The 24056-nt window shown below is 57.0% G+C and overlaps 2 protein-coding genes across 10 annotated transcripts; one reads left to right on the top strand and one right to left on the bottom strand.

Moving 5' to 3' along the window:
- Nucleotides 1-11: 11 nt before the first annotated feature.
- LRWD1 (leucine rich repeats and WD repeat domain containing 1) lies at nt 12-7959 on the bottom strand. Of its 3 annotated transcripts, XM_045389626.3 has the most exons (16): nt 7738-7959; nt 7240-7389; nt 6869-7103; nt 6650-6766; nt 5601-5741; nt 5257-5361; nt 4893-5018; nt 4703-4817; nt 4426-4526; nt 4033-4240; nt 3463-3535; nt 3227-3367; nt 865-956; nt 565-720; nt 372-484; nt 12-267 (listed from the first exon to the last, which is right to left on the bottom strand). In XM_045389626.3, the coding sequence occupies exons 5-16, from the start codon at nt 5715-5717 to the stop codon at nt 127-129; spliced, it is 1488 nt and encodes a 495-aa protein (XP_045245561.1). In that variant the 5' UTR covers nt 5718-5741; nt 6650-6766; nt 6869-7103; nt 7240-7389; nt 7738-7959; the 3' UTR covers nt 12-126. The 3 variants fall into 3 exon arrangements, 2 of the variants coding, with proteins under 2 accessions (XP_045245561.1, XP_005549370.1); XR_012432298.1 differs by lacking the exon at nt 7240-7389 and having other exon boundaries at nt 3463-3766; XM_005549313.5 differs by lacking the exon at nt 7240-7389.
- Nucleotides 7960-8033: 74 nt separating this feature from the next.
- Nucleotides 8034-17703, top strand: ALKBH4 (alkB homolog 4, lysine demethylase). 7 transcript variants are annotated; one of them, XM_065541750.2, is made up of 3 exons: nt 8034-8185; nt 14179-14253; nt 15969-17703. In XM_065541750.2, the coding sequence occupies exons 1-3, from the start codon at nt 8063-8065 to the stop codon at nt 16554-16556; spliced, it is 786 nt and encodes a 261-aa protein (XP_065397822.1). In that variant the 5' UTR covers nt 8034-8062; the 3' UTR covers nt 16557-17703. The 7 variants fall into 7 exon arrangements, with proteins under 7 accessions (XP_065397822.1, XP_073890732.1, XP_073890728.1 ...); XM_074034631.1 differs by having other exon boundaries at nt 15705-17703; XM_074034627.1 differs by having other exon boundaries at nt 14147-14253.
- Nucleotides 17704-24056: the final 6353 nt, after the last annotated feature.

Here is a 24056-nt window from a genome sequence, read left to right as displayed (position 1 = left end):
CCACAGGCTTCTTGTCCACAGTAGAGAGTTTAATAAAAATATTCACTGATAGAAAGACCCCCCACCCCCATCGGCCCAAAACTCAATAAGTTAGCTGTGTCCCTGGTCCTTTGCGATGGTGTGAGGCTACAGCCTCCCCCAGATGGCTACGATGTTGGAGTCCGTCAGGGCGGTGAGGTAGGTGAAGGAAGCATTGGCCACCACCGTGTTCACCATGGTCTTGGTCACCGCCTGGCCAAGGGCCCAGGGCTGGGGCCACTTCAGGATCTGGTGGGGGGAGAGAGGAGGGCTGGGCTGGGCTGCTGCTGACCAAAGGCAGGGTCCCTGATGCCTTGCCAGCCCAAGCCTGGGCAGGATGAGCCGGGCGGTACCTGCGTGGGGGCCTGCGGGGCTGCCGGCAGCGGGGGTGGCTGCTTCAGGATGTTGCTGACATCGTAGAGCCACACATTACCCTCCTCATCCCCACAGAGCACGATCCCCTTATCTGTCAGGACAGAGGTGGAGCCTGAGTCGGGGCAGAGCTCCCAGAGGCCCTGAGGGGATGGGGTAGGCAGGCGGGCTCACCAGGGCAGGCGCTGAGCGAGAAGTAGGCCAACTCGGTGGGTGACCACTGCAGCCGTGCCAGGACCACTACTGCCACCGTGGACTGGCTACCCCGGCCCCCCCACGTCTGCCTCCAGCTCCACAGGCAGATGGTACCCAGGCCGCTCCCCTTGGAGGCTGTGGGGGAGAAGGGAGAGCTGTGCAGAGTGGCCCCTCCCGGACACCTCCTCCCACTAGAGATCATCAGAAGCCCAGCCTGGGGACAAGTGGCCCATCTGTGTGCCCAGAGGCCAGGCTGTCCCGCGAGCTGGGCTCACTCACCCACGACGTCCTCATTCACAAATGCCAGCCCATCCACTCTCCGTCCAGATGCCTCGGAGCCCTCAGAGAAGACGAATTCCACTTCACACACCCTGTGGGGCAGCGGGAGATGCTGGTTGGCCATTCGTTGCAGATAGAGAGCTGCCTGCTCACCCGGGGAATCTGCAGGGCACCTGCTGGGGACCCTGCCCTGTGTGAAGGCGGCACAGAAGATGCCACCAAAGAGATACATTCTTGGCCCCAGGAAGGTTCAGTTTGCCCTGGAAGGGGGAGCCAGCACCTGAGTGTCCCAAGTCACAAGTAGTGACCCAGAGGCACGAGGGGGTGGCTCTTCCAGGACAGGACTAGGCCAGGTGGTCTGAACAGGCTCTGAAGCGAGCCGGTGCTTCTGGGACCGAGTGTGAGATGAGCAGGGGCCCTCCTGGCAGCCAAGTAGGGCAGGTATTTCCAGGCCATGGCCCAGGGGGCTGTTGGGGGTATCTGCTCTGACTCTAAAGACGGGAATGGCTGCTGAATGTTGCAGAGCTGAGAGCGTGTGGGAGTGTCTGCTTGGAGAAGTGTCCCGGCAGCTACCTGACTCGGAGACTGGCCTGGAGCCAGGAGGGTGGCCCAGCAGCTAACCATGGGCCAGGCCTGAGCCAGTTGGGCAGAGGGCATGAGAAGAAGCGTCTTAGACATGGGGACCAGGCACACGGGCAGGGAGGGAGGAGGCAGCCCAGGGGCTGCTGGTGAGAAAGATAAGCCCATAACTACCGCCGCTGCCACCAAGGGCCCTGCTGCTCCGTTCAGCACAGCGCTGCTGTGTGGAAGCTCCTCCTGGGCTCTTTGTTGTAGGTAGGCTAAAAATCCAAATCTTGGCCCAGGGCGGTGGCTTATGCCTGTAATCCCAGCACTTTGGGAGGCTGAGGCGGGTGGATCACCTGAGGTCAGGAGCTCGAGACCAGCCCGGCCAACATGGCGAAACCCCATCTCTATTAAAAAGACAAAAATTGGCCAGTGCAATGGCTCACGTCTGTAATCCTGGCACTTTGGGAGGCTGAGGCGGGTGGATCACCTTAGGTGGGTGGATCACCTGAGGTCAGGAGTTCAAGACCAGCCTGGCCAACGTGACGAAACCCCATCTCTATTAAAATACAAAAATTAGCCGGGCGTGTTGGCTCACGCCTGTAATCCCAGCTACTCAGGTGGCTGAGGCAGAAGAATTGCTTGAACCCAGGCGGGTGGAGGTTGCAGTGAGCCAAGATTGTGTCATTGTACTCCAGCCTGGGCAACAAGAGCAGAACTCTGTCTCAAAAAAAAAAAAAAAAAAAAAAAAATCGTCAGGCCTGGTGGCGTGCACCTGTAATCCCAGCTACTTGGGAGGCTGAGGCAGGAGGATCGCTTGGACCCTGGCAGTGGAGGTTGCAGTGAGCCAAGATCAAACCACTGTACTCCAGCCTGGGTGACAAGAGGGAGACTCCATCTCAACTAAAAAGTAAATAAAAAATAGAAATGCAAAGCTTACTATGGCTGACAAAGCCTGGCGTGCCCTGCCCAGGCACCCTTGCCACCTCGCTGTGGGCTGAGTCCACCCAGCTGTGGCCACATGGCCAAGCAGACCAGCCAGCTGACCTGCCACTGATCTTTGCATATACTGTTCCCTCCGTGCGAGCACCTTCCCGCACTCTGCCTGCTGACTCCCTCGCCAGGCTCCCGGGGGGAAAGCGTGAGCCCCAGAATATCCATCTGCTGCTGGTCACCTCAGCAGTCCCTTGAGGCCCTCACGCTAGTGTCCCCCTGCCCGTTACTCTTTTTCCCTCTCCTTCGTAGCTGGCATCACACTGTGGGATTTTGATGGGCCACCTTTGCTTAGCGTCTGTCTTCCCCAGTAGGTTGGTGGCCCCAAGAGGACAGGGACCCCTTGCCAAGCCCTGTCTCAGAGGCTTTCCAGGAGGGACAGATGAGCCACAAAGCCTCAACGTGGCATTTCCAAAGCCTGCCTGCCCAGACACGGCCTCCCCTGCCCTCCGCTAGCCACTGGCCCCGCTTTACAGATGAAAACATTGCGCTTGCACAGAGGACCGTCAGGCTGCTGCTGAGTGGCAGGAGTGGCTGGATCACGGGCACAGCATGGTGCGGAAGCCCCAGGTGAAGGGGAGGCCATCATGGCCCAGTCCCACAGCGGAACCCAGGGTGAGGGCAGGGTCACAGTCCTTTCCTCCCGAGCCTGGCAGGAAGGTAGGACAGGCCAGTTCCGTGAAGAGGCCCCTGAAAACAACTCTTATGGTTGCCCGAGTGTGCCCAGGCTGTTCTGAGCCCATCTGGGCCAATAGTCACCCTGTGCAGAGACCTGGCTTCCAAGGCGCCCCCTGCCCAGCCTCACCTCCTCTTCTGGGGCTGGTCCAGCCGCACATCCCAGCAGCAGCAGCCACCCTCGCAGCCGGCCAGCAGGCGGGCGTCCGGGCAGGAGGCGACAGGGCAGAGGCGCAGAGGGATGGAGGTGGTGTCCAGTGTGAGCAGCTGGCTGCCGGTGGGTGAGAGGGAGCAGAGCGTCAGCCCTGGACCAAGGTGTCCCTGCCCCAGCAGCTGGCCACTCCCCAGCCTCACCCGAAGCATCACCTGGCCTGGAATTCGTAGTCCTGGTTGGGCATCCCAATGTCCCAGAGGATGATCCGCTTGTCATAGGAGGCCGCTGAGGAGGGAGTGGGGCAGGGGAGAGGTGGCCCTGAGGTGGCCTTGCTCCCTCCTGCTGGCTGCATATGAGGCTGAGCCCGCGGTCACCGAGGCAGGGAGGGAGGGCCGAGGCTAGGAGACAGAACACTCCTGGGCCTACAATCCCTGTCTCCTCGCTGTAACCTGATGCGGTGGCTCCAGCAGCCATCTCCTGTAGCTCATCCATCTCCCTTGCCAGGGGGCACCACACCTGGGGGCAGGAGCATCCCCCCAGGTCACTGACAGGGGACAGAGTGGCCCAAACTGTTGGGAAACTCCAAGGCCACAGAGCAGGCTGTGGATAAAGCCAGGGTTGAAGTGCCATGGCTTCCTGCCAAAGCTAGAGTGGGAGCAGTGCAGCCTGGGGCCCGGCAGGCACCTGAGCTCCCAGCCATCCCAGGGAGGAGAGCGCGGAGGCCACTGGGGCAGCAGGACAGGGGTGCTTGGGGGTCCCAGGGGTGAAGGGGAGGGGCTTACTGAAGAGGTGGGTCTCATGTGCAGGGCTGAAGCACAGGGTGGCGATGGCCTTCTTGTGGGCCCGAATGACCCCGCAGCAGAAGCCGGCACGCACGTGCAGTAGCCGGACCAGGCCCCGCAGGCCTGCGGCTGCCAGCACACTCCAGCGCTTCTTGTGGCCGGCCTGTGTGACCACCATCAGGGCGGTCCAGGCCACAGAAAAGAACTCCTGGGCGGGGGTTAGAGGAAACAGTCACTGGGGCAGAGCTATTGGTGTGAACACCCGGGCAGGTCCGGGCCTGGGGGAGGGAGCCCCAGCATGAAAGAAAAAGGCCACTGGGCAGGGGGCCAAGCCTGCACCCATCCCCATGCTGCTATGCAGGAGTCAGTTGGGCACCCCTGCCCTGCACTCACCTCGCCGGGCGCCTTGTACTTGTGGAGCACGATGCCTGTCTGGCAGTCAATCACACACACGGCCTCCCCGCCGCACGTGGCCACGGTCTGGGATGTGGCCCCTGAGTGCCCGGTTTTGAGAGGTCAGATGAGCAGAGACACTTCCCATCCAAGTCCTCCCTGCAGCCTCCTCCTCCCAGACTTGATGGTGCCTTTTAAGCTCTGTCTCCTGATCCCCCACCCATCCAGGCGGCCCCATTTCCAGCAGCCCTTGCCCCGCCTGCCCGCCACCATGTACCCTCCTCCCAGGCTGGCTCGAAGGCACAGGCCCACAGCTGGGTCTCGAGGTCCTGAGGGCTGTTGTTCTTGCTGTGGCACTGCAGGAAGTGCAGGGGCTCCAGCTTCAGGGCAGGCTGTGTGGGGAGAGGAAGGTCACGGCTGCCCAGCCCCAACTCATCTGCCACCTGCTCCTTGCCACCTCAGCTCACCTGGCTGCCATCGGAGCCTGCCACAGGGCCACCCTCCACCTGGGCCGACGGGGAGGCACACGCCCGCTTGCTGGGAGAGAGGTTGAGTGGGACATCGTCTGGCCGTTTCAAGGCCGCCAGTCTGGCCTGTGGAGGGGGCCTTGTGACCATGGGCCCATCTGCCAGGGGCTTCCTTCCTGCCCATCACAGGCTGGACCCCACCTCACTGTGGGTGTAGGAGGCCCAGGCTGGCCCAGGGTCGTCTAGGGAGCGAGTCAGGGCCTGGGGTGCTTCCTGGGCCCATGCCCAGGTCACCTTGGTCTCCTGCAGCTTCTCCAGGCAGGAGGGGCTGGGCCAGCCTCAGAGCCCTAGGAGCTGCACTCACCCTGGGCTTGTGGGCAGCTCCAGCTTCTGGGGGCTTCTCTGGGCTGTCAGCCTCGTGCACCTGGGTCCTACTGGAGGCCACCAGCTCCTCAGAGATCATCCGCACCTGGGTGGGGCCAGGCCATCAGGAAGCTGGGCACAGTCCCAGGCGCCCCCAGCCCTGCCAACGCATAGTCAGGGGGAGCCTGTGCTTCCAGAGTTGGGGAAGGGCCTCTCCAGTCAACAGGGCTACCCACCCTGACTCACCCCACTCCCACAGCCCCTCAGCCCTTCACACCCAGGGACCTCCAGGCAACTAGGGATACGAGAGCCAGTGATTCCCTGCACATCGGGACAGGGACGTACCCGCCACTGGGTGAACTCGCTGAGGGACTCAGGCCCGTAGCGGACATCCCTGACAGCTGACTTCACAAAGTCTGCCTGGGCCTTCTCAGCCTCCTCTTCAGGGCCCAGTGTGGCCATGAACTTCTCCCAGTGAGCTGTGACCTGGTGCAAGAGGGAGCAGATCCAGGCCCGGCCCACCCCAGCTCCTCCGGACCCAGCCCTCCATCCTGCCACCTGCTGGAAGCCTCCTGGAATCACAGCCTCATAAACCACACACACAGACACACACACACACACCCCACCCCCACCCCACCCCGAAACAGCCCAGGGACCTGTAGTCCCAGCCACTGGGAGGCTGAGGAAGAAGCATCGCTTGAGGCCAGGAGTTGGAGCCTGGGGTATATGGCAAGATCCCACCTCTACAAAAAATTTTAAAATGATCCAGACATGTGCCTAAAGCCCCAGCTATTGCGGAGGCTAAGGCAGGAAGATTGCTTGAGCCCAGGAGTTGGATGCTGCAGTGAGCTATTATCACACCACTGCACTTCAACATGGGCAGCAGAGTGAGACCCTGTCTCTAAAAACAAAAAAAAAAAAAAGGAAAGTAAAAACCCAGAAAGAGCTACTTATAAGAGTCAGGCCGGGTGCGGGGACTCACACCGGTAATCCCAGCACTTTGGGAGGCCAAGGCGGGCAGATCACCTAAGGTCAGGAGTTTGAGACCAGCCTGGCCAACATGGTGAAACCCTGTCTCTACTAAAAATACAAAAAATTAGCTGGACGTGGTGGCAGGTGTTTGTAATCCTAGTTACTTGGGAGGCTGAGGCAGGAAAATCACTTGAACCTGGGAGGCAGAGGTTGCAGTGAACCAAGATCGCACCACTGCACTCCAGTCTGGGTGATGCAGTGAGACTCCATCTCCAAAAAAAAAAAGCACATCAGGCTAGGGGCTGTTAGGGCAAAGAGCCCCTATCAGTCACCCTCCTCGCATCCTCCTGATGTCCAATTCCATCACTTTCCTAATGCCGCCTATAGCTCCCAAGCACACAATAATCCTCTCATCCCCTTACCCTGCTGGTCAGCTCCCGATTCAGGTTCTCCACCTGAGAGTAAGTTGAGGACGCATCCTTGCCATTGACCTTACGGAGTGTGGGCAGGAGAAAGGAGACTTTCAGGTTGTCATTGACCTGGGGAAGAGGGGGTGAACGGCAGTGGCTCAGGAGATGCTGAGCCTGAGCCCAATAGAGTCCTGGCCCCCAGTATGAGGCTGGTGGGAGGCCCCCACTTACCGTCAGGAAGGGGTTCCCCTCCAGGCTGAGTTCCTCGAGCTTGGGGAACTGGCACAAGGCAGTGACATCCCCCAGCTGGTTGTTGGCGCAGCGGAGGACACGCAGGTGGGACAGGCCCAGGTTGTCCGGCAGCGTCTCCAGCTGGTTGTTAGATAGGTCCAGCTCCTGCAGCTGCGTCAGGCGGCACAGGAGCTTGGGGTCCAAGTGCTCGGAGAGCAGCTCCAACCCTGACAGGCTGGAGTTGGGGGCAGAAGGCTTAGGGGGCGGGCAGGCTTTGCACCCCACACCAATCTGCCCCAGCTATCTCAGAAGGCTTTTTCACCTGACATTTCTCTCACAAGTGCAGCCGCCCCGCCCCACCCCCTCGTTACTTTATTTTTAGAGACGGGGCGTCACTCAGTCGCCTAGGCGTGATCACAGCTCACTGCTGCCTCCATCTCCTGGGCTGAGGGATCCTCCCGCCTCAGCCTCTCGAGTAGGTGGGACTAGAAGCGCGCGCCACTACTCCCGACTCCCCACCACTTAAAAAAAAAAAAAAAAACTGCAACTACTTTAGGACTGAGGGGCATCCTAGCCCCCTCTAGGATGCTCTTCCTGATCCTTCGGGGGCTCCTGTGTGCTTCCCAGGCCCTCTAATGGTAGCTGCACGCTGTGCCCCTAACTCTCCGGGCTCCCTTCAGGGGATGAGGCCCCTCGGGACTCGCGGCGAACGGGTAGGGCCACGATCTCCCAACAAGAAGACATTTGGAGCGACTCTGCCGAACCCAGAGGGCGATAACGGGGACAGGCAGGCCGTTGGGGAGGGTCCCCGCTCTTCCCTCCGACCCCCGGCCCCGCGGACACAGCCTCGCCCCCTGCCCGCCTCTTACTCTAGGCTCCGGATCTTCCCCAGCCGGTCGCTCTTGGGGCGCCCGCGCTGCATCAGCAGCCGCGCCGAGAGGGGGCCCATGGCGAGGAGGCGCGGCCCGCGCCGACCCAGTCGGCGGCCCCGGCGTCTGGCGTCCCCCTGCGTCTCCTGGAGCCCGGTACTGGCGTCCGCGGTAACGGAGCCCAGGAGGTGGCGCCGCGCGAGCCCGTGGGCGTTAACGACCGGAAGGAAGCGGAACCTAGGCCTCGTGCCCCCGCCTCGCGCGGACTACAACTCCCAGCGGCCACTCACGGCCGCGCCTGCGCACTGGCCACCCGGACGGCGCGATGGCGGCTGCCGCCGCCGAGACCCCCGAGGTCCTTCGGGAATGTGGTTGTAAGGGCATCCGGACCTGTCTGATCTGCGAGCGGCAGCGTGGCGGCGACCCGCCCTGGGAACTGCCCCCAGCGGTAAGGGGTAGGGGCCTCGTCCACAGACGTCGCTCTGCATCTGGGGAAACTGAGGCCCAGCTTGGCCATGATACGGGCCGGGATCAAAGCCTGTGAGGGACCCTTGCGGTAGGAGCGATGCGGGCTGAGGAGATGAGGGCTTTAAGGAGCGGGCTTGGGAGTGGGGAAGGGGCTGGAATGTGGGTGGGTGCGATCACAGGTAACCTCGGGGACTCTGGGGGGATCTGCCTGCAAACCTCGACGTAGCCTCTCGGGTCTGGCGCTGGGAGCTTCACAGGCCCGCGAGGAGATGACACGGAAAGGGTCGATCGAGGGTGCTGAATACCAGTCCAGCGGTGCCTGAAGGCCGTGGACTGCAATGGGCAAGGAGACAGTGAATTCCAGTTAACTAATGAAGAGGAACTCAAGGATCGCTGCAACCCAGGAGTTGGAGGCTGCAGTGAGCTATGATTGAGCCACCTCACTTCAGCCTGGGCGACAGAGCGAGACCCTGCCTCATGAAAAGAAAATAAATAAAAAAAGAAAAAGAACTCAGCGCCTTTGGGCTGGCATGGAAGGATTGTGGTTGGTTGCAAGGGCATTCCAGCCCAGAAAACTGCGTGGGGTAGGAAGGTGGAGTGGTGATGGCTCAGGTGAGAGAGATGAGGCCGGAGAGGTTGGTGGGGGCAGCGGGGGGCGGGTGGTGTCTGACCACAGATGGTTCCCTGCGCATCAGCTGAGCAGGCTGGACTTGTCCCAAAGGCCATGGAAAGCTCTTGAAGGGTTTTAAAGGAGTGAAGTCAAATGTGCATTTTAGAAAGATCCTGGGAAGGGAAGGGGCAGATATGAAGTTGTAGAGGCTGGGAAGCCAGTGAAGAAACTGCCCCATCATCCATAGTAGAAGTGCCCAAGGTCCTGTGGAATCCGTATGGCATGCCTCATGAATTAAACATAGAATTACCCATGATCCGCAGTCCTGCTTCTGGGTATATATCCAAAGGAACTAAAAGCAGGGTCTGGAAGAGATATTTGCATACCAATGTTCATAGCAGCATTATTCACGACAGCCCAAAGATGGAAGCAAACCAAGTATCTATCAAGAAATGAGTTGGGCCGGGTGTCGTGGCTCTTGCCTGTTATCCCAGCACTTTGGGAGGCTGAGGTGGGCAGATCACCTGAGGTCAGGAGTTTAAGACCTGCCTGGCTAACATGGCGAAACCCTGCCTCTACTAAAGTTACAAAAACTTGCCGGGCTTAGTGAGGCACATCTGTAATCCCAGCTACACGGGAGGCTGAGGCAGGAGAATCACTTGAACCCAGGAGGCAGAGGTTGCAGTGAGCCGAGATCGCATCACTGCACTCCAGCTCGGGTGACAGGGCAAGACTCCTTAAAAAAAAAAAAAAAAGAGAGAGAGATGAACTGATGCAGAAAACGTGGTGTATACACACAGTGGAATACTATTCAGCCTTAAAAAGGAAGGACAGGCCAGGCACAGTGGCTCACGCCTCTAATTCCAGCACTTTGGGAGACCGAGGCAGGTGGATCGCCTGAGCCCAGGAATTTGAGACCAGCATGGGCAACATGGTGAAACCCCACCTCTACACAGAATTAGCCATGCATGGTGATACGCACCTGTGGTCCCAGCTACCCAGGAGGCTGAGATGGGAGGGTTGCTTGAGTCTGGGAGGTCAAGGCTGCAGTGAGCTATGATCATGCCACTGCTGCACTCTGGCAACATAGCGAGACCCTGTCTCAAAAAAAAAAGGACATTTTGACATATGTTACAGCATGGATGAACCTTGAGGACATGAGGCTAAGTTAAGGAAGCAGTCACAGAAGACAAGTACTGCAGGATTCCTGTTGTGTGAGCTATGTAGGGTAGTCACAAGGACAGAAAGTAGAAGGGTTGTTGCCAGGGGCTCAGGAAGCGGAGATGGGGATCTGTTGTTTAATGGGGAAAGAGTTTCAGTTTTGCAAGATGAAAAAGTTCTGAATGGTGGTAACGGCTGTGCAACAATATGAATGAACTTAAGAGTTTTAATTTGTGGGCCGGGCGTGGTGGCTCAAGCCTGTAATCCCAGCACTTTGGGAGGCCGAGACGGGCGGATCATGAGGTCAAGAGATCGAGACCATCCTGGCTAACACGGTGAAACCCCGTCTCTACTAAAAATACAAGAAAATTAGCCGGGCGAGGTGGCGGGCGCCTGTAGTCCCAGCTACTCGGGAGGCTGAGGCAGGAGAATGGCGTGAACCCGGGGGAGCGGAGCTTGCAGTGAGCCGAGATCGCGCCACTGCACTCCAGCCTGGGGCACAGAGCAAGACTCCGCGTCAAAAAAAAAAAAAAAAAAAAAAAAGTTTTAATTTGTGGAAGGGGCCAGGTGTGGTGGCTCATGCCTAGAATCCCAGCCCTTTGGGAGGCTGAGGCAGGAGGATCGCCTGAGTCCAGGAGTTTGAGACCAGCTTGGACAACATAGCAAGACCTTGCCTCTACAAAAAATTTAAAAATTAGCTAGGTGCGGTGGCGTGTGCTTGTAGTCCCAGTTACGTGGAAGGCTGAGGTGGGGGAATTGCCTGAGCCCAGGAGGTCAAGGCTGCAGCGAGCTGTGAGCGCCACTACACTCCAGCCTGAGTGGCAGAGTAAGACCCTGCCTCAAACAAAAAAAAAAAGAAATGAAAAGAAAAGAAATTGCGGAAAGTCTGACCCGCGCCAGTGGCCATGTGAAGGTAACACCTTCCCAACACGATGGATGTGGAACAAGGAAAATGAGGTGTCCAGGATCTCAGGGCACTGGGGCAGTTCCTCACTGACTTTCCAGCCTCCACCCCTTCATAGCTGCCCCTCCCCCTCTCCAGATCGTTCTAAAATTCACATTTGACCTCGTCACTCCTTTAAAACCCTTCAAGAGCGCTCCATGGCCTTTGGGACAAGTCCAGCCTGCTCAGTCGACACACGGGGGACACCCAATTTTAATGTTTCCCATGGGAGGGCCCCAGGAGCGGGAGGAGATAGTGCCGATCTCAGGAGGTGTCTGAGCTGGAAGCAAAGCATTAGAAGGGGCTGAGGTCCCTGGAGGGAAGAACAGAGAAAGACAGCGGCCCACAGTGAGTGGCAGCCCAGGGTGTGAGGAGCCTGGAGATGGGAGAGGAAGAGGAGATGGGCCACAGAGCCCAGGGCTGAGGTCTGGTGGCCTCCGAGGTCCTCACTGGGTGACTCTGGCCAGAACCTCCGCATGTCTACACCTCCTGCCCATGATAGTTATGGTACCTTCCTCTTGGGGCTGTCCTAGGGATGAAACTAGATAATCCATGTAAAATGTTTAGTGCCATGAATGCAAATATTTCATTGGCGAAACTCTTTTTTAAAAATTTATTATTGGCCGGGCTCGGTGGTTTAGGCCTGTAATTGCAGCACTTTGGGAGGCCGAGGCGGGAGAATCACAAGGTCAGGAGTTCAAGATCATCCTGGTCAACATGGTGAAACCCTGTCTTTACTAAAATACAAGAAAAAATTAGCTGGGCGTGGTGGCACGTGCCTGTAGTCCCAGCTACTTGGGAGGCTCAGGCAGGAGAGTCGCTTGAACCCAGGAGGCAGAGGTTGCAGTGAGCCAAGATCGTGCCACTGCACTCCAGTCTTGGTGACAGAGCGAGATTCCATCTCAAAAAAGAAAATAAAAAAATGTTTTTTTATTATTTTCAAGATGGGGTTGCCCAGGCTGGTGTCCGCTAGCGTGATCTCGGCTCACTACAACCTCCATCTTCCGGCTCAAGCGATTCTCCTGCCTCAGCCTCTCGAGTAGCTGGAACTATAGGAGCGCCACCACACCCAGCTACTTTTTTTTATTTCAGTAGAGACAGGGCTTTGTCATGTTGGCCAGGCTGGTCTCGAACTCCTGTACTCAAGTAATTCATCCGCATCAGCCTCCAAAAGAACTGAGATGACAGGTGTGAGCTACCACACCTGGCCAGAATTTATTATTTCTTTATTGAGATGTGATCTCTCTGTGTTGCTAAGGCGAGTCTCAAACTCCTGGGCTCAAGTGATTCTCCCGCCTTGGCCTCCCAAAAGGCTGGGATTACAGGTGTGAGCCACCACGTCTGGCCATTAACTAACTATTTTTAATGAAGACAGGTGGACAGGAAGGGGTAGCCGAAGCCAAGGGAGAGATTTAAGAAGTAGTCACTGGCAGCGTGACTTGGGGTCAGGGTCGAGGATGGCTGCACAGAAGGCAGAAAAGAGACAGTTGAGAGAGGTGGAGGCCCGGGGAGAGTTGGGGGATGGGAGGCTGCAGGTACAGGAATGGTGGTGACAGGAGAGGAGGAGGAGGAGCCGTGGCTTGGGAGGAGACAAGGCCAGGAGTAGTTTCTAGACTTTTTTTTTTTTTTTGAGACAGGCTGTGTCACCCAGGCTGGAGTGCAGTGGTGCAACCTCAGCTCACTGCAATCTCCGCCTCCTGGGTTCAAGGGATTCTCCTGCCTCAGCCTCCCGAGTAGCTGGGATTACAGGCATGCATCACGACGCCCAGCTAACTTTTGTATTTTTAGTAGAGATGGGGTTTCGCCATGTTGGCCAGGCTGATCTCGAACTCCTGACCCCAGGTGATCTGTCCACCTTGGCCTCCCAAAGTGCTGGGATTGCAGGTGTGAGCCACCGCACCCGTCTTGGTTTCCAGACTTTCCTTAGCATGGGGGAGCCCTGAGAGTACCGCCAGGCCTCAGGGATGGTGGCAGAGCAGAGAGGGACATGGGGTGGGAGTTGAGTGACAGCCCAGGGTATAAGGATTGAGGGGTGATGCTGGGTTTGGAAAAGTGCCCTGAGGACAAGAGTGAAGAGGAGGGAGGCTGGGGCGCTAAGGAGCTCAGCTGAATGCTCAGCTCAGTAGGGAAGGAGGCTGCCCTCCTGGGTGACCCTCAGGCTGGTGATAGGCACGGGCAGCCCCTGGGATACAGGGGTGGCGTCAGCAAAGACCTAAAGAGATGAGGGTCCACAGATTCAAGATAGGCAGTTTGGGTCTTCCTGGAAGCAGCCATGGAGATGGGAGTGCAGGAGGTGCTGTCCAGCCTCGGGCTGGTTCCCTAACTTTGCTGAGCCTCCTTTGTAAAATGGAGAAGGAAAAACGCGTTGTACAAACCCTTCTCTTTTACAGGGGAGGAAAGTGAGAAAGGAAACCAGTCAAATTCATGTTAACTCCAGAGGGCTGCAGGCCGTCCCCCGGTCAGCCTGGGGCAGAGGCTCTGCCTGCACCTCCCCCTAGTCTCCAACTGCCTTCTACGGTGGCCTGAGAGGAGGAATGAGCCATCAGAGGGTCTCCTGAGGGCACACAAGTGCCGGAGCTGCCATGGCTCCAGGACGCGTCTTTCCCTTTTTTTTTTTTTTTTTTTTTTGAGACAGGGTCTTGCTTTGTTGTCCAGGCTGGAGTGCAGTAGCACAACCATGGCTCGCTGCAGCCTCAACCTCTTGGGCTCAAATGATCCTCCTGCTCAACCTCCTGAGTAGCTCTGCCACACCTGGCTAACTTTTATTTAAACTTTTTTTTTTTTTTTTTTGAGTCTCACTCTGTCGCCCAGGCTGGAATGCAGTGGTGCCATCTTGGCTCTCTGCAACCTCTGCCTTCCAGGTTTAAGCAATTCTCCAGCCTCAGCCTCCTGAGTAGCTGGGATCACAGGCACCTGCCACCACGCCTGGCTAATTTTTGTATTTTTAGTAGAGATCGGGTTTCACCATGTTGGCCAGGCTGGTCTTGAACTCCTGACCTCAGGTGATCCACCCACCTCGGCCTCCCAAAGTGCTGGGATTACAGGTGTGAGCCACCGCGTCCGGCCTATTTTAACTTTTCGTAGGGACGGGGTCTCGCTCTGTTGCCCAGCCTGTGGACCTGTGTTTCTTTTGCAGAAAACATACCGTTTCATTTACTGCTCCGACACCGGCTGGGCCGTGGGTGCAGAGGAATCTGACTTTGAGGGCTGGGCCTTCCCCTTCCCAGGAGTGATGCTGATCGAGGACTTTGTGACCCAGGAGGAAGAAGCCGAGTTGGTGCGGCTCATGGACCGTGACCCCTGGAAGCTCTCCCAGTCTGGACGGAGGAAGCAGGTAGGCCGGCCCTGAGCCCATGGGGAGGGCTGGGCTGCGCTGAGGGGGCAGCCCTACTGCTGGGGACCCTCCCCTTCCTCTGCAGCCATACCCCACAAACCTCCAGGGTTAGTAGTGGGCGACTTCCCCAGACCCTGGGGCCGTCTGCAGCCTGTGTGCTGCAGGATGTGTGTCTGATGGGCAGAGGTGCACCCGGGTACCCCTCTCCCCGTGATATGTGCTGCTGGGCTCTCTGCCCCTCTCTGCACCAATGGTGGTGGCGAGGGCACCCCATTCTCCCAAGCTGCAGGCGCCCCCACCTCCCATTGTCACCATCAGTGTCCTGTCTCCTCACACGCTTCCCCTTCCCCGGGCCCGCTGTTCCCTCCAACTCACCCCTTCCCTACCTGTGTCCAAACTCTACTGGAGGCTGGAGTGACCCCGCCTCCTCACGTCCCCTCACCCCCTCACCCCCATTCCTCCCTCCCCAGCCTCCATGTGTGGCCACTGGGACAGTCAACATCCCTGGGTGCCCCCTCAGCCTTCATTGTAGCTTTTTTTTTTTTTGGGACAGAGTCTCGCTCTGCCACCCAGGCTGGAGTACAGTAGCATGACCTGAGCTCATTGCAACCTCTGCCTCCCAGGTTCAAGCCATTCTTCTGGCTCAGCCTCCCAAGTAGCTGGGACTACAGGTGCCCATCACCACGCCCGGCTAATTCTTGTATTGTTAGTGGAGACGGTGTTTCACCATGTTGACCAGGCTGGTCTCGAACTCCTGACCTCAAGTGATCCGCCCGCCTTGGCCTCCCAAAGTGCTGGGATTACAGGCGTGAGTCACCGCGCCCGGCCCCATTCTTTTGTGACATCCTGTTGGATGTTTGTACATTTCATTTCCTCATTCATCTGTCAATGGACATTGGTGTTGTCACTTTTTGGCTGTTGTGAACATTTGTGTACAGGTTACTCGTGGTTGGTTTTTTTTTTTTTTTTTTTTTTTTTTGAGACAGGGTCTTGCTCTGTTGCCCAGACTGGAGTGCAGTGGTGTGATCTTGGCTCACCGCAGCCTTGACCTCCCAGGCACTAGTGATCCTCCTACCTCAGCCTCCTGAGTAGCTGAAACTAAGGCATATGCCACCAAGCCCAGCTAATTATTATTATTATTATTTTGAGACAGGGTGTCTCATTCTGTCTCCCAAGCTGGAGTACAGTGGCTCAGTCTCCACTCACCACAGCCTCAACCTCCTGAGCTCCAATAGTCCTCTCACCTCAGCCTCCTAAGTAGCTGGGACTAAGGCCTGTGCCACTACATCTGTCTAATTTTTGTTTTTTTTACTAGAGATGGAGTTTTGCTATGTTGCCCAGGCTGGTCTCGAACTCCTGGGCTCAAACGATCCACCCGCCTGGGCCTCCCAAAGTGTTGGGATGATAGGCGGGAGCCACCATACCCAGCCTAATTTTTAAATTTCTTGTAGAGAGGACTGGTCTCGAACTCCTGGCCTCAAGAGCTCCTTCCGCCTCAGCCTTCCAAAGCGCTGGGATTACAGGCATGCACCACCACGCCCGGCCATTTGCTGTCACTTCTGTCTCCTTGAGTCTGCCTCCTCCTGCTTCACCTCCATGAAGCCAGGAGGCTTTTGCTTGCCTTGGTCACTGTGATTGAATTCTTCCGACCTAGTCTGTGGTAGACATCTTCATAAAGTCAGACATCTCATGTTCTTTTTGTCTTCATCCGTCAGGACTATGGCCCCAAAGTCAACTTTCGGAAACAGAAGCTAAAGACCGAGGGCTTCTGCGGCCTCCCCAGCTTCAGCCGGGAGGTGGTGCGGAGGATGAGCCTCTACCCGGGGCTGGAGGGCTTCCGGCCCGTCGAGCAGTGCAACCTGGACTACTGCCCCGAGCGCGGCTCTGCCATCGACCCCCACCTGGACGACGCCTGGCTGTGGGGGGAGCGGCTGGTCAGCCTCAACCTCCTGTCCCCCACCGTGCTGTCCATGTGTCGGGAGGCACCCGGGAGCCTGCTCCTCTGCTCGGCCCCGTCGGCTGCCCCGGAGGCCTTGGTGGACAGCGTGATAGCACCCAGCCGGTCGGTGCTATGCCAGGAGGTGGAGGTGGCCATCCCCTTACCCGCCCGCTCCCTGCTGGTCCTCACGGGGGCCGCAAGGCACCAGTGGAAGCACGCCATCCACCGCAGACACATCGAGGCCCGCCGCGTCTGCGTCACTTTCCGGGAGCTGTCAGCCGAGTTCGGCCCCGGAGGGGGGCAGCAAGAGCTGGGCCAGGAACTGCTGCGAATTGCCTTCTCCTTCCAGGGAAGACCCGTATGAGCCGCCTCCCTGGCTCCAGACTTGACTGATCCTGGGATTGAAACGGGAAGCACAGGACAGGGCCTCCCGTAACTCACGGGGTTTCAAGAGAAGATGGGTGACATGCTGTGAGCGGTGTGAGCCACACCCGGGAGCGGGTTTTGATGGGAACGCACCTCGGGGCAGCCCCCTTCCACCTGGACCGTGGCCATGCTTGTTTTGGTTATTTAATTTGTCACAGTCTTGGGGACGTGGGATCATTTGAGCTTAAAAAATATTGGGGGCCGGGCACGGTGGCTCACGCCTGTAATCCTAACACTTTGGGAGGCTGAGGTGGGTGGATCGCTTGAGGTCAGGAGTTCGAGACCAGCCTGGCCAACATGGTGAAAACCGGTCTCTACAAAAAATACAAAAATTAGCCAGGTGTGGTGACTCGCACCTGTAGTCCCAGCTACTTGGGAGGCTAAGGTGGGAGAATCGCTTGAACCCAGGAGGTGGAGGTTGCAGTGAGCCAAGATTGCGCCACTGCACTCCAGCCTGGGCGACAGAGCAAGAGTGTTTCAAAAAAAAGAAGGGAACATTTTAAATGATTTTCACCTTTATTATGCATCTATTTTCATGGGGTTTCCTGATATCTCACCGTCCAGCCCCTTCATTTGGGGAATGTGTTGGATTAGAGAACAGAGTTGGTTGAAGATTTGAAGTTTAAAGAGCTGGTAATAGCTTCAGAGTCAGGCTCAGCCTGACTCATGCTTGATACCCCCACGCCCCGGGGGACTGAGGATGTGAGGAGGGCAGGGAAATCTGAGAGCCTCCTCCCAGCCCCATAATGCTGTTAACATGTGGGAAAAATTAAAGCTCCCGGCCAGGTACAGTGGCTCACACCTGTAATCCAAGTACTTTGAGGGGCTGAGGTGGGAGGATCGCCTGAGGCCAGCCTGGGCAACATAGTGAGACCCCATTTCTACAAAAAGTACAAACATTAGCTGGGTGTCTGGGTGTGGTGACGCACACCTGTAAGAGAGGCTGAGGCAGGAGGATGACTTTACCACGAGGTCAAGGCTGCAGTGAGCTCATGATCATACCACTGCACTTACTCGGCAACAGAGCAAGACCCTGTCCCTCAAATAAATAAAAGGGAAAAAAAAGCTCCTCACCTCCCACGACACCAGGCGACTATTCCCTTGTGATGGAGCTGTGTGGGGGGCGGGGGGCTTACCTGGATGGGGGAGCTGCTCTGCTGTCCCTGTGGCCGGGCGAGAGGCAGGCTGTGGAGGCTGAGGGGTGGCCTGGACCCATGTGGCCAGCCCTCTCTCCCACCACTATGGGACAAAACGTTCAGTTCCCCACCACTTACTGGAAACTAAATCCAGGGGAATAGGAAAGGTTCGGGGCCAGCACCGCTCTTTACAGTCACCCCCAGAACCCTCTGGGAGCTGTCAGGTGGCGGAGCCATGCACTGTCTATAAAGCAGCGTCCCAGCCACTGAGCCCCCAGGAGGGCTGAAGAGCCCCACACAGACCCAGGGGAGAGGCTGCTGGGTTTCTAGTGGCTGTGAGAGCCCAGCGGCCAGGTGGGTGGATATGGCTCCCAGGCCACCTTGACTTTGGCTCCCTGGTCGGCTCACTTGGAGCAAGAGCATGGAGCCCTGCTTCCTCCCGGCTTCCTCCCAGTGTCACGGCCGCAACGGGCCTCTCACTGCGTATCCAGATGTGAGTGGGGTCAGAGTTCCAGCTGATCATCCCTGCACTGGAGCAGATAAACCAGCCCGGGGACCAGTGCAGGGTCTCTGCCCCTGGCAGGCTGGGCTGGCCGCTGCACGATGCTCCAGCAATGGGGAGGGACATCTGGAGAACGATGCACATAGAGACTTGAAGGGGAGAGGCCTGGTGAGGCTTGGGGATGCTGTAGAGCAGGAAACCTCCCTCCCCGGGCCCCCTCCGTGCTCGCCCTTCCAGCAGAGCACACTTTAGGAAACTCCATTACCTGGTAAGTTGGTGACATCCGAGTTGGGTCTGTCCTTGAAGCTGCAACACACAGATCCACAGCGACACCTTACCCAGTGAGGATGGGGCTGGAGAAGGCCATGCTGGGAGGCTTCGGCCATAGCCTGGCCCCCGTACACTACCCCATAGCCTTGTATATTTCCTTTTTCTTTCTTTTTTTTTGGGGGGAGGGGCGGGGGTGCGGAGGCAGGGTCTTGCTCTGTTGCCCAGGCTGGAGTGCAGTGGCGCAATCATGGCTCACTGCAGCCTCGACCTCCTGGGCTCAAGTGATCCTCCCCCTCTGCCTCTCCAGTAGCTGGAACTACAGGCGTGTGCCACCATCCCCAGCTAGTTGTCTTGTTTTGTTTTGATTTTCAGTGGAGATAGAGTCTTGCTATGTTGCCCAGGCTGGTCTCAAACTCCTGGGCTCAAAAGCGGTCCGCCTGCCTCAGCCTCCCAAAGCGCTGGGAATAATGGGCGTGAGCCCCTCCGCCCAGCTGCCCCATGTGTTTCTGCAGGGCTGGGCCCCAGGAGCCACCGCCTGCAGGGTAAAGTCTGCTTACCTGTGTTTGGGGTGGCAGTTTCCGCATCCGTCAGCACACTTACCTCAGCAGACCTCGACCTCCCTGGGCTCAGATGATTCTCCCACCTCAGCCTCCCCAGTAGCTGGGACTACAGGCACACACCACCAAGCCCGGGTAATTCTTGTATTTTTGTAGAGACAGGGTCTCGCGATGTTGCCCAGGCTGGTCTCGAACTCCTTGGCTCAAGCGATCTGCCCACCTCAGCCTCCCAAAGTGTTGGGATTACAGGTGTGAGCTATAGGTTGTCAGGTTCTACATGGGTTTCGGCTCCTGTCTGGGCCTTGCCCTCCTGGGCCCCACCAGGGCTCTGCAGCATCTGAGGCAAAAAGTCTTGGGCCAGGCGAGGTGGCTCATGCCTATAATCCCAGGACTTAGGGAGGCTGAGGCAGGAGGATCACTTGAGGTCAGGAGTTCAAGACCAGCCTGACCAACATGGCAAAACCCCGTCTCTACTAAAAATACAAAAATTAGCCAGGCGTGATGGTGGGTGCCTATAATCCTAGGTACTCAGGAGGCTGAGGCAGGAGAATCACTTGAGCCCGGGAGGCGGAGGTTACAGTGAGCCGAGATCGCACCATTGCACTCCACCCTGGACAACAGAGTGAGACTCTATCTGGAAAAAAAAAAAAAAAGAAAAAAGTCTGTGTCGATGATCTGCTGGGTGTGGAGTGGGTTCCTCCATGCCAGTGATTTGTGTCCTGCCCTTGACAGGGGTGGGGCATGTTTTCCCTTTAAGGAAATGGCAGCCTCCACCGGAAGTGCAGTCTGTCTCGAGGCTGGTGGGCTTGCTGGCCCGGGGCTTGGTACTGAGGCCACTGCTCAGCCCAAGGGGCAGCCTGGCCTCTTAGGGTTGGCAGAACCAAGGCACTGCCCCAAACGCTTTCCATGGAGTGGTGCCAGTTGCTTGGCACACCTGATTCCTAGCAGCCTCTAGGGTGAAGTGCCAGAGTTAAAAATAATAACAAGGCCTGGTGCGGTGGCTCATGCCTGTAATCCAGCACTTTGGGAGGCGGAGGCCAGCAGATCACTTGAGGCCAGGAGTTTGAAACCAGCCTGGCCAATGTGGTGAAACCCAGTCTCTACTAAAAATACCAAAAGAAAAAAAAAAAGAGGCTGGGTGCACCGGTTCACACCTATAACCCCAGCACTTTGGGAGGCTGAGGCAGGCAGTCACCTGAGGTCAGGAGTTCGAGACCAGCCTGGCCAACATGGAGAAACCCCATCTCTACTAAAAATACAAAAATAAGCCAGGTGTGTTGGTGCATGCCTGTAGTCCCAGCTACTCAAGAGGCTGAGGCAGGAGAATCGTTTGAACCTGGGAGGCAGAGGTTGCAGTGAGCTGAGATCGTGCCACTGCCCTCCAGCCTGGGCAACAAGAGTGAAACTCCATCTCAAAAAACAACAACAATTAACTGGGCATGGTGGTGGTACATGCCTATAGTCCCAGCTTTTCAGGAGGCTGAGGCAGGAGAATTGCTTGAACCCAGGAAGTGGAGGTTGCAGCAAGCTGAGATCATGCCACCGTACTCCAACCTGGGCGATAGAGAGAGACTGTCTCGAAAAAACAAAACAAAACAAAACAAATTCTTTCCTAGAAGGGGGCCTCTACCTCAGTGGGCGACAAAATACAGAACAGGCCAGGCATAGTGGCTCACACCTGTAATCCCAGCACTTTGGGAGGCCAAGGCAGGAGGATCGCTTGAGGCCAGAAGTTCAAGACCACACTGAGCAACATAGCAAGATCCCATCTCTACAAAAAACATTAGCTGGGCGTGGTGGTGTGTGCACCTGTAATCCCAGCTACTTGGGAGGCTGAGGTGGGAGGATTGCTTGTGCCCAGAAGCTGGAGCCTGCAGAGAGCTATGATTGTACCACTGCACTTTGGTTCTGGCCTGGGCAATAGAGCCAGACCGTCTCTAAAATAAACCTATATTTTTAAAAACATAGACCGGGCGCAGTGGCTCACACCTCTAATCCCAGCACTTTGGGAGGCCGAGGTGGGCAGATCACAAGGTCAGGAGTTCGAGACCAGCCTGGCCAACATGGTGAAACCCCGTCTCTACTAAAAATACAAAAATTAGCCAAGCATGGTGGTGTGTGCCTGTAATCCCAGCTACTTGGGAGGCTGAGGCACAAGATCGTTTGAACCCAGAGGGAGGAGGCTGCAGTGAGCCAAGATCATGCCACCGCATTCCAGCTTGGGTGACAGAGCCACTCTGAATAAAAAAAAAAAAAAAGCTGTCTGGTGCTTCCTCAGCAGTGCCACCAGCCCACAGGAGGGACCCACCTGTTCCTGCTGCCCCACAGTGACCTGGGGCTGGAGAATGTCCCCAGGCGACCAGTGCTCCAGTGGCTCCTCTCCTGAAGGGACTGGGGGGACCTCCAAGCCGACCCTGTCCAGGTGGGCTCTGTTGTCACTCAGCCACCCTCTGGGGCTGCCCCTTCCTTTGTTTCTGGAAAGAGAGGGACCTGTCTGGGAGGGGAAGCGGCAGGCAGAGGCACCCTGTGCTCTCGGGGTCCCAGCTGGCTGGAGCCCCATGGCGGCGTGTCTGGACCTGAGCACCCTGCCTCCATTCTACAGATGTCCACGCCCCCTTCCCGGGGCAGCCTGGGAGGACACTGGCCAGTGACCAGTGACAGGAGGCCAGAGGGCGCTACAGGAGAAGGTTTTTATGCCATGATGGGGGTCCCCCAGTCAGCAGATGCCAGGGGAGGGCCAGGGGCTGCAGTTTATCCCCTCTGCCCACAGCGTCCCCCCAAGAACAGAAAGACTTTGAATAGCGTCACTGGTTTATTCAGTTTCATCCAGGGCAACTGTTTTAAAAACCCGCACACAGGACAGTGGATGTGTCTGCTGCATGCATAGATCATCAGCACGAGGCGGGTAAGGGCTGCAGCTGAGTCCGGATCCACTCAGGCTTACGTGGTCCGGTCCTCAGCAAACCCTCCTAGAAGACGCGAAAACACATTCTGCCTTCCAAGTTTCTAAACCAGAAACACCTGTGTTTTGAAACAGGTGGTCAGGTACTAAACGGAGAGGGTGTCCCACGTGGGAGGGGCCTTGGCATGTCTAGGCACGGGGAAGACTGTGCTCCAAATTAGGACGGGCCCCGGCTGGCTCCAGGGCAAACTGAGGCAGAGGCCTCAGTTCTTTTTTTTTTTTTTTTTTTTTTTTTTTTAAACAGAGTCTCTGGCCGGGCGCGGTGGCTCAAGCCTGTAATCCCAGCACTTTGGGAGGCCGAGACGGGCGGATCACGAGGTCAGGAGATTGAGACCATCCTGGCTAACACGGTGAAACCCCATCTCTACAAAAAAAATACAAAAAAACTAGCCATGCGAAGTGGCGGGCGCCTGTAGTCCCAGCTACTTGGGAGGCTGAGGCAGGAGAATGGCGTAAACCCGGGAGGTGGAGCTTGCAGTGAGCTGAGATCTGGCCACTGCACTCCAGCCTGGGCGACAGAGAGAGATTCCGTCTCAAAAAAAAAAAACAAAAAAACAACAGAGTCTCGTTCTTTAGAATGAATTCTTTAGAACGAGGCTGGAGTGCAGTGGCGTGATTTTGGCTCACTGCATCCTCTGCCTCCCGGGCTCAAGTGATTCTCCTGCTTCTGCCTCCTGGGTAGCTGGGATTACAGGGGTGTGCACCACGCCCGGCTAATTTTTGTATTTTTAGTAGAGATGGGGTTTCACCACGTGGGCCAGGCTGGTCTCGAACTCCTGATCTCAGGCGATCCACCCGCCTCTGTCTCCCAAAGTGCTGTGATTACAGATGTAGCCACCACGCCCGGCCTGGAGGCCTCTGTTCTTAAACACTGTTCAAAGACAGGCTAAACCTCCAGAAACTGAATTTCTAGGCTGCAATGGCGTTCCCCATCGCCCATGCTGCCCCTCAAGGTGTTTCTGCAGCTCCGACAACAGCTCACCCTCCGTCTCCCCACAGGCTCTGGGGTGACCCTGAGGTTTCCTCTCCCAGCCACCATGGCCCTACCCATGGTCACTGCTATTCCCACAGCAATGGTTTGCCTCATTCCTCGAAACTAGAAAGTCTGGAGCTGGGAGAACAAGAACTCTAGGAGAAAGAGAACAGGAAATTCCAACACCGTCATCCTCCTAATCAGAGAGCTAGACTTGAATGTGGCTCCGTCCCCACCCACGTGCCACCATCACTGGGCACTTAATACCTGCCTGGATGCTGCCAGGTCAAGAACTCTGCCTGGGGACCAGGTACACTAACTGGCCCCCAGATGGCACTGGAGATGCGTTCCATAGTCTGGGGAGTGTGGCACTGCGTGGGCAGGGGCACAGATGCTGCAGGAAGGTGGGAGGCAGGAGAAGGCCCAGCAGGGCCCCTCCCAAAAGGCTCAGGCCAGGGTAAGAGGCTGCCGCCTCTCCCAGCCACGAGGAGCCATTCATTTAGAAGAGCCGGCCTGTCTTGACCCAAAGCCACTCCTTGGAGGGACACTGACATGCTGACATTCTTTTCTTTTTCTTTCTTTCTTTTTTTTTCAGAGACAGGGTCTCACTCTGTCGCCCAGGCTGGAGTACAGTGGCACGATCTTGGCTCACCACAACCTCTGCCTCCTAGGTTCAAATGATTCTCCTGCCTCAGCCTCCCAAGTAGCTGGGATTACAGGTGAGCACCACCATGCCCAGCTAATTTTTTGTATTGTTAGTAGGGACAGAGTTTCACCATGTTGGCCAGGCTGGTCTCAAACTCCTGACCTCAAGTGATCCACCCACCTCGGTTTCCCAAAGTGCTGAGATTACAGGCGTGAGCCACCGTGCCCGGCCAGTAGCGCAATCATAGTTCGCTGCAGCCTCTACTTCCCCAGCTCAAGCAATCCTCCTGCCTCAGCCTCCCAAGTAGCTGGAACTACAGGCATGCACTACCACGCCCAGCTAATTTATTTTTATTTAATTAATTTATTATTTTTTGAGACAGAGTTTTGCTC

This window comes from Macaca fascicularis, chromosome 3, assembly GCF_037993035.2.
Source record: "Macaca fascicularis isolate 582-1 chromosome 3, T2T-MFA8v1.1".
NCBI lineage: Eukaryota > Metazoa > Chordata > Mammalia > Primates > Cercopithecidae > Macaca > Macaca fascicularis.
This window is presented reverse-complemented; position numbering and strand designations above follow the sequence as displayed.

What these genes read in the sequence shown, in the direction of transcription:
- LRWD1 (XM_005549313.5), bottom strand. Translation starts at nt 7,817, where the DNA reads ATGGGCCCCCTCTCGGCGCGGCTGCTGATGCAGCGCGGGCGCCCCAAG. An exon ending in ACATGAGACCCACCTCTTCA is followed by an intron (nt 3,536 to 4,032) that starts GTAAGCCCCTCC and finishes CTCCCTCCTCAG; the next exon opens with CGGCCTCCTATGACAAGCGG. An exon ending in GACTACGAATTCCAGGCCAG is followed by an intron (nt 3,368 to 3,462) that starts GTGATGCTTCGG and finishes ACCCACCGGCAG; the next exon opens with CCAGCTGCTCACACTGGACA.
- ALKBH4 (XM_005549310.5), top strand. Translation starts at nt 8,063, where the DNA reads ATGGCGGCTGCCGCCGCCGAGACCCCCGAGGTCCTTCGGGAATGTGGT. An exon ending in CCTGGGAACTGCCCCCAGCG is followed by an intron (nt 8,186 to 14,055) that starts GTAAGGGGTAGG and finishes TTTCTTTTGCAG; the next exon opens with AAAACATACCGTTTCATTTA. An exon ending in AGTCTGGACGGAGGAAGCAG is followed by an intron (nt 14,254 to 15,968) that starts GTAGGCCGGCCC and finishes TTCATCCGTCAG; the next exon opens with GACTATGGCCCCAAAGTCAA.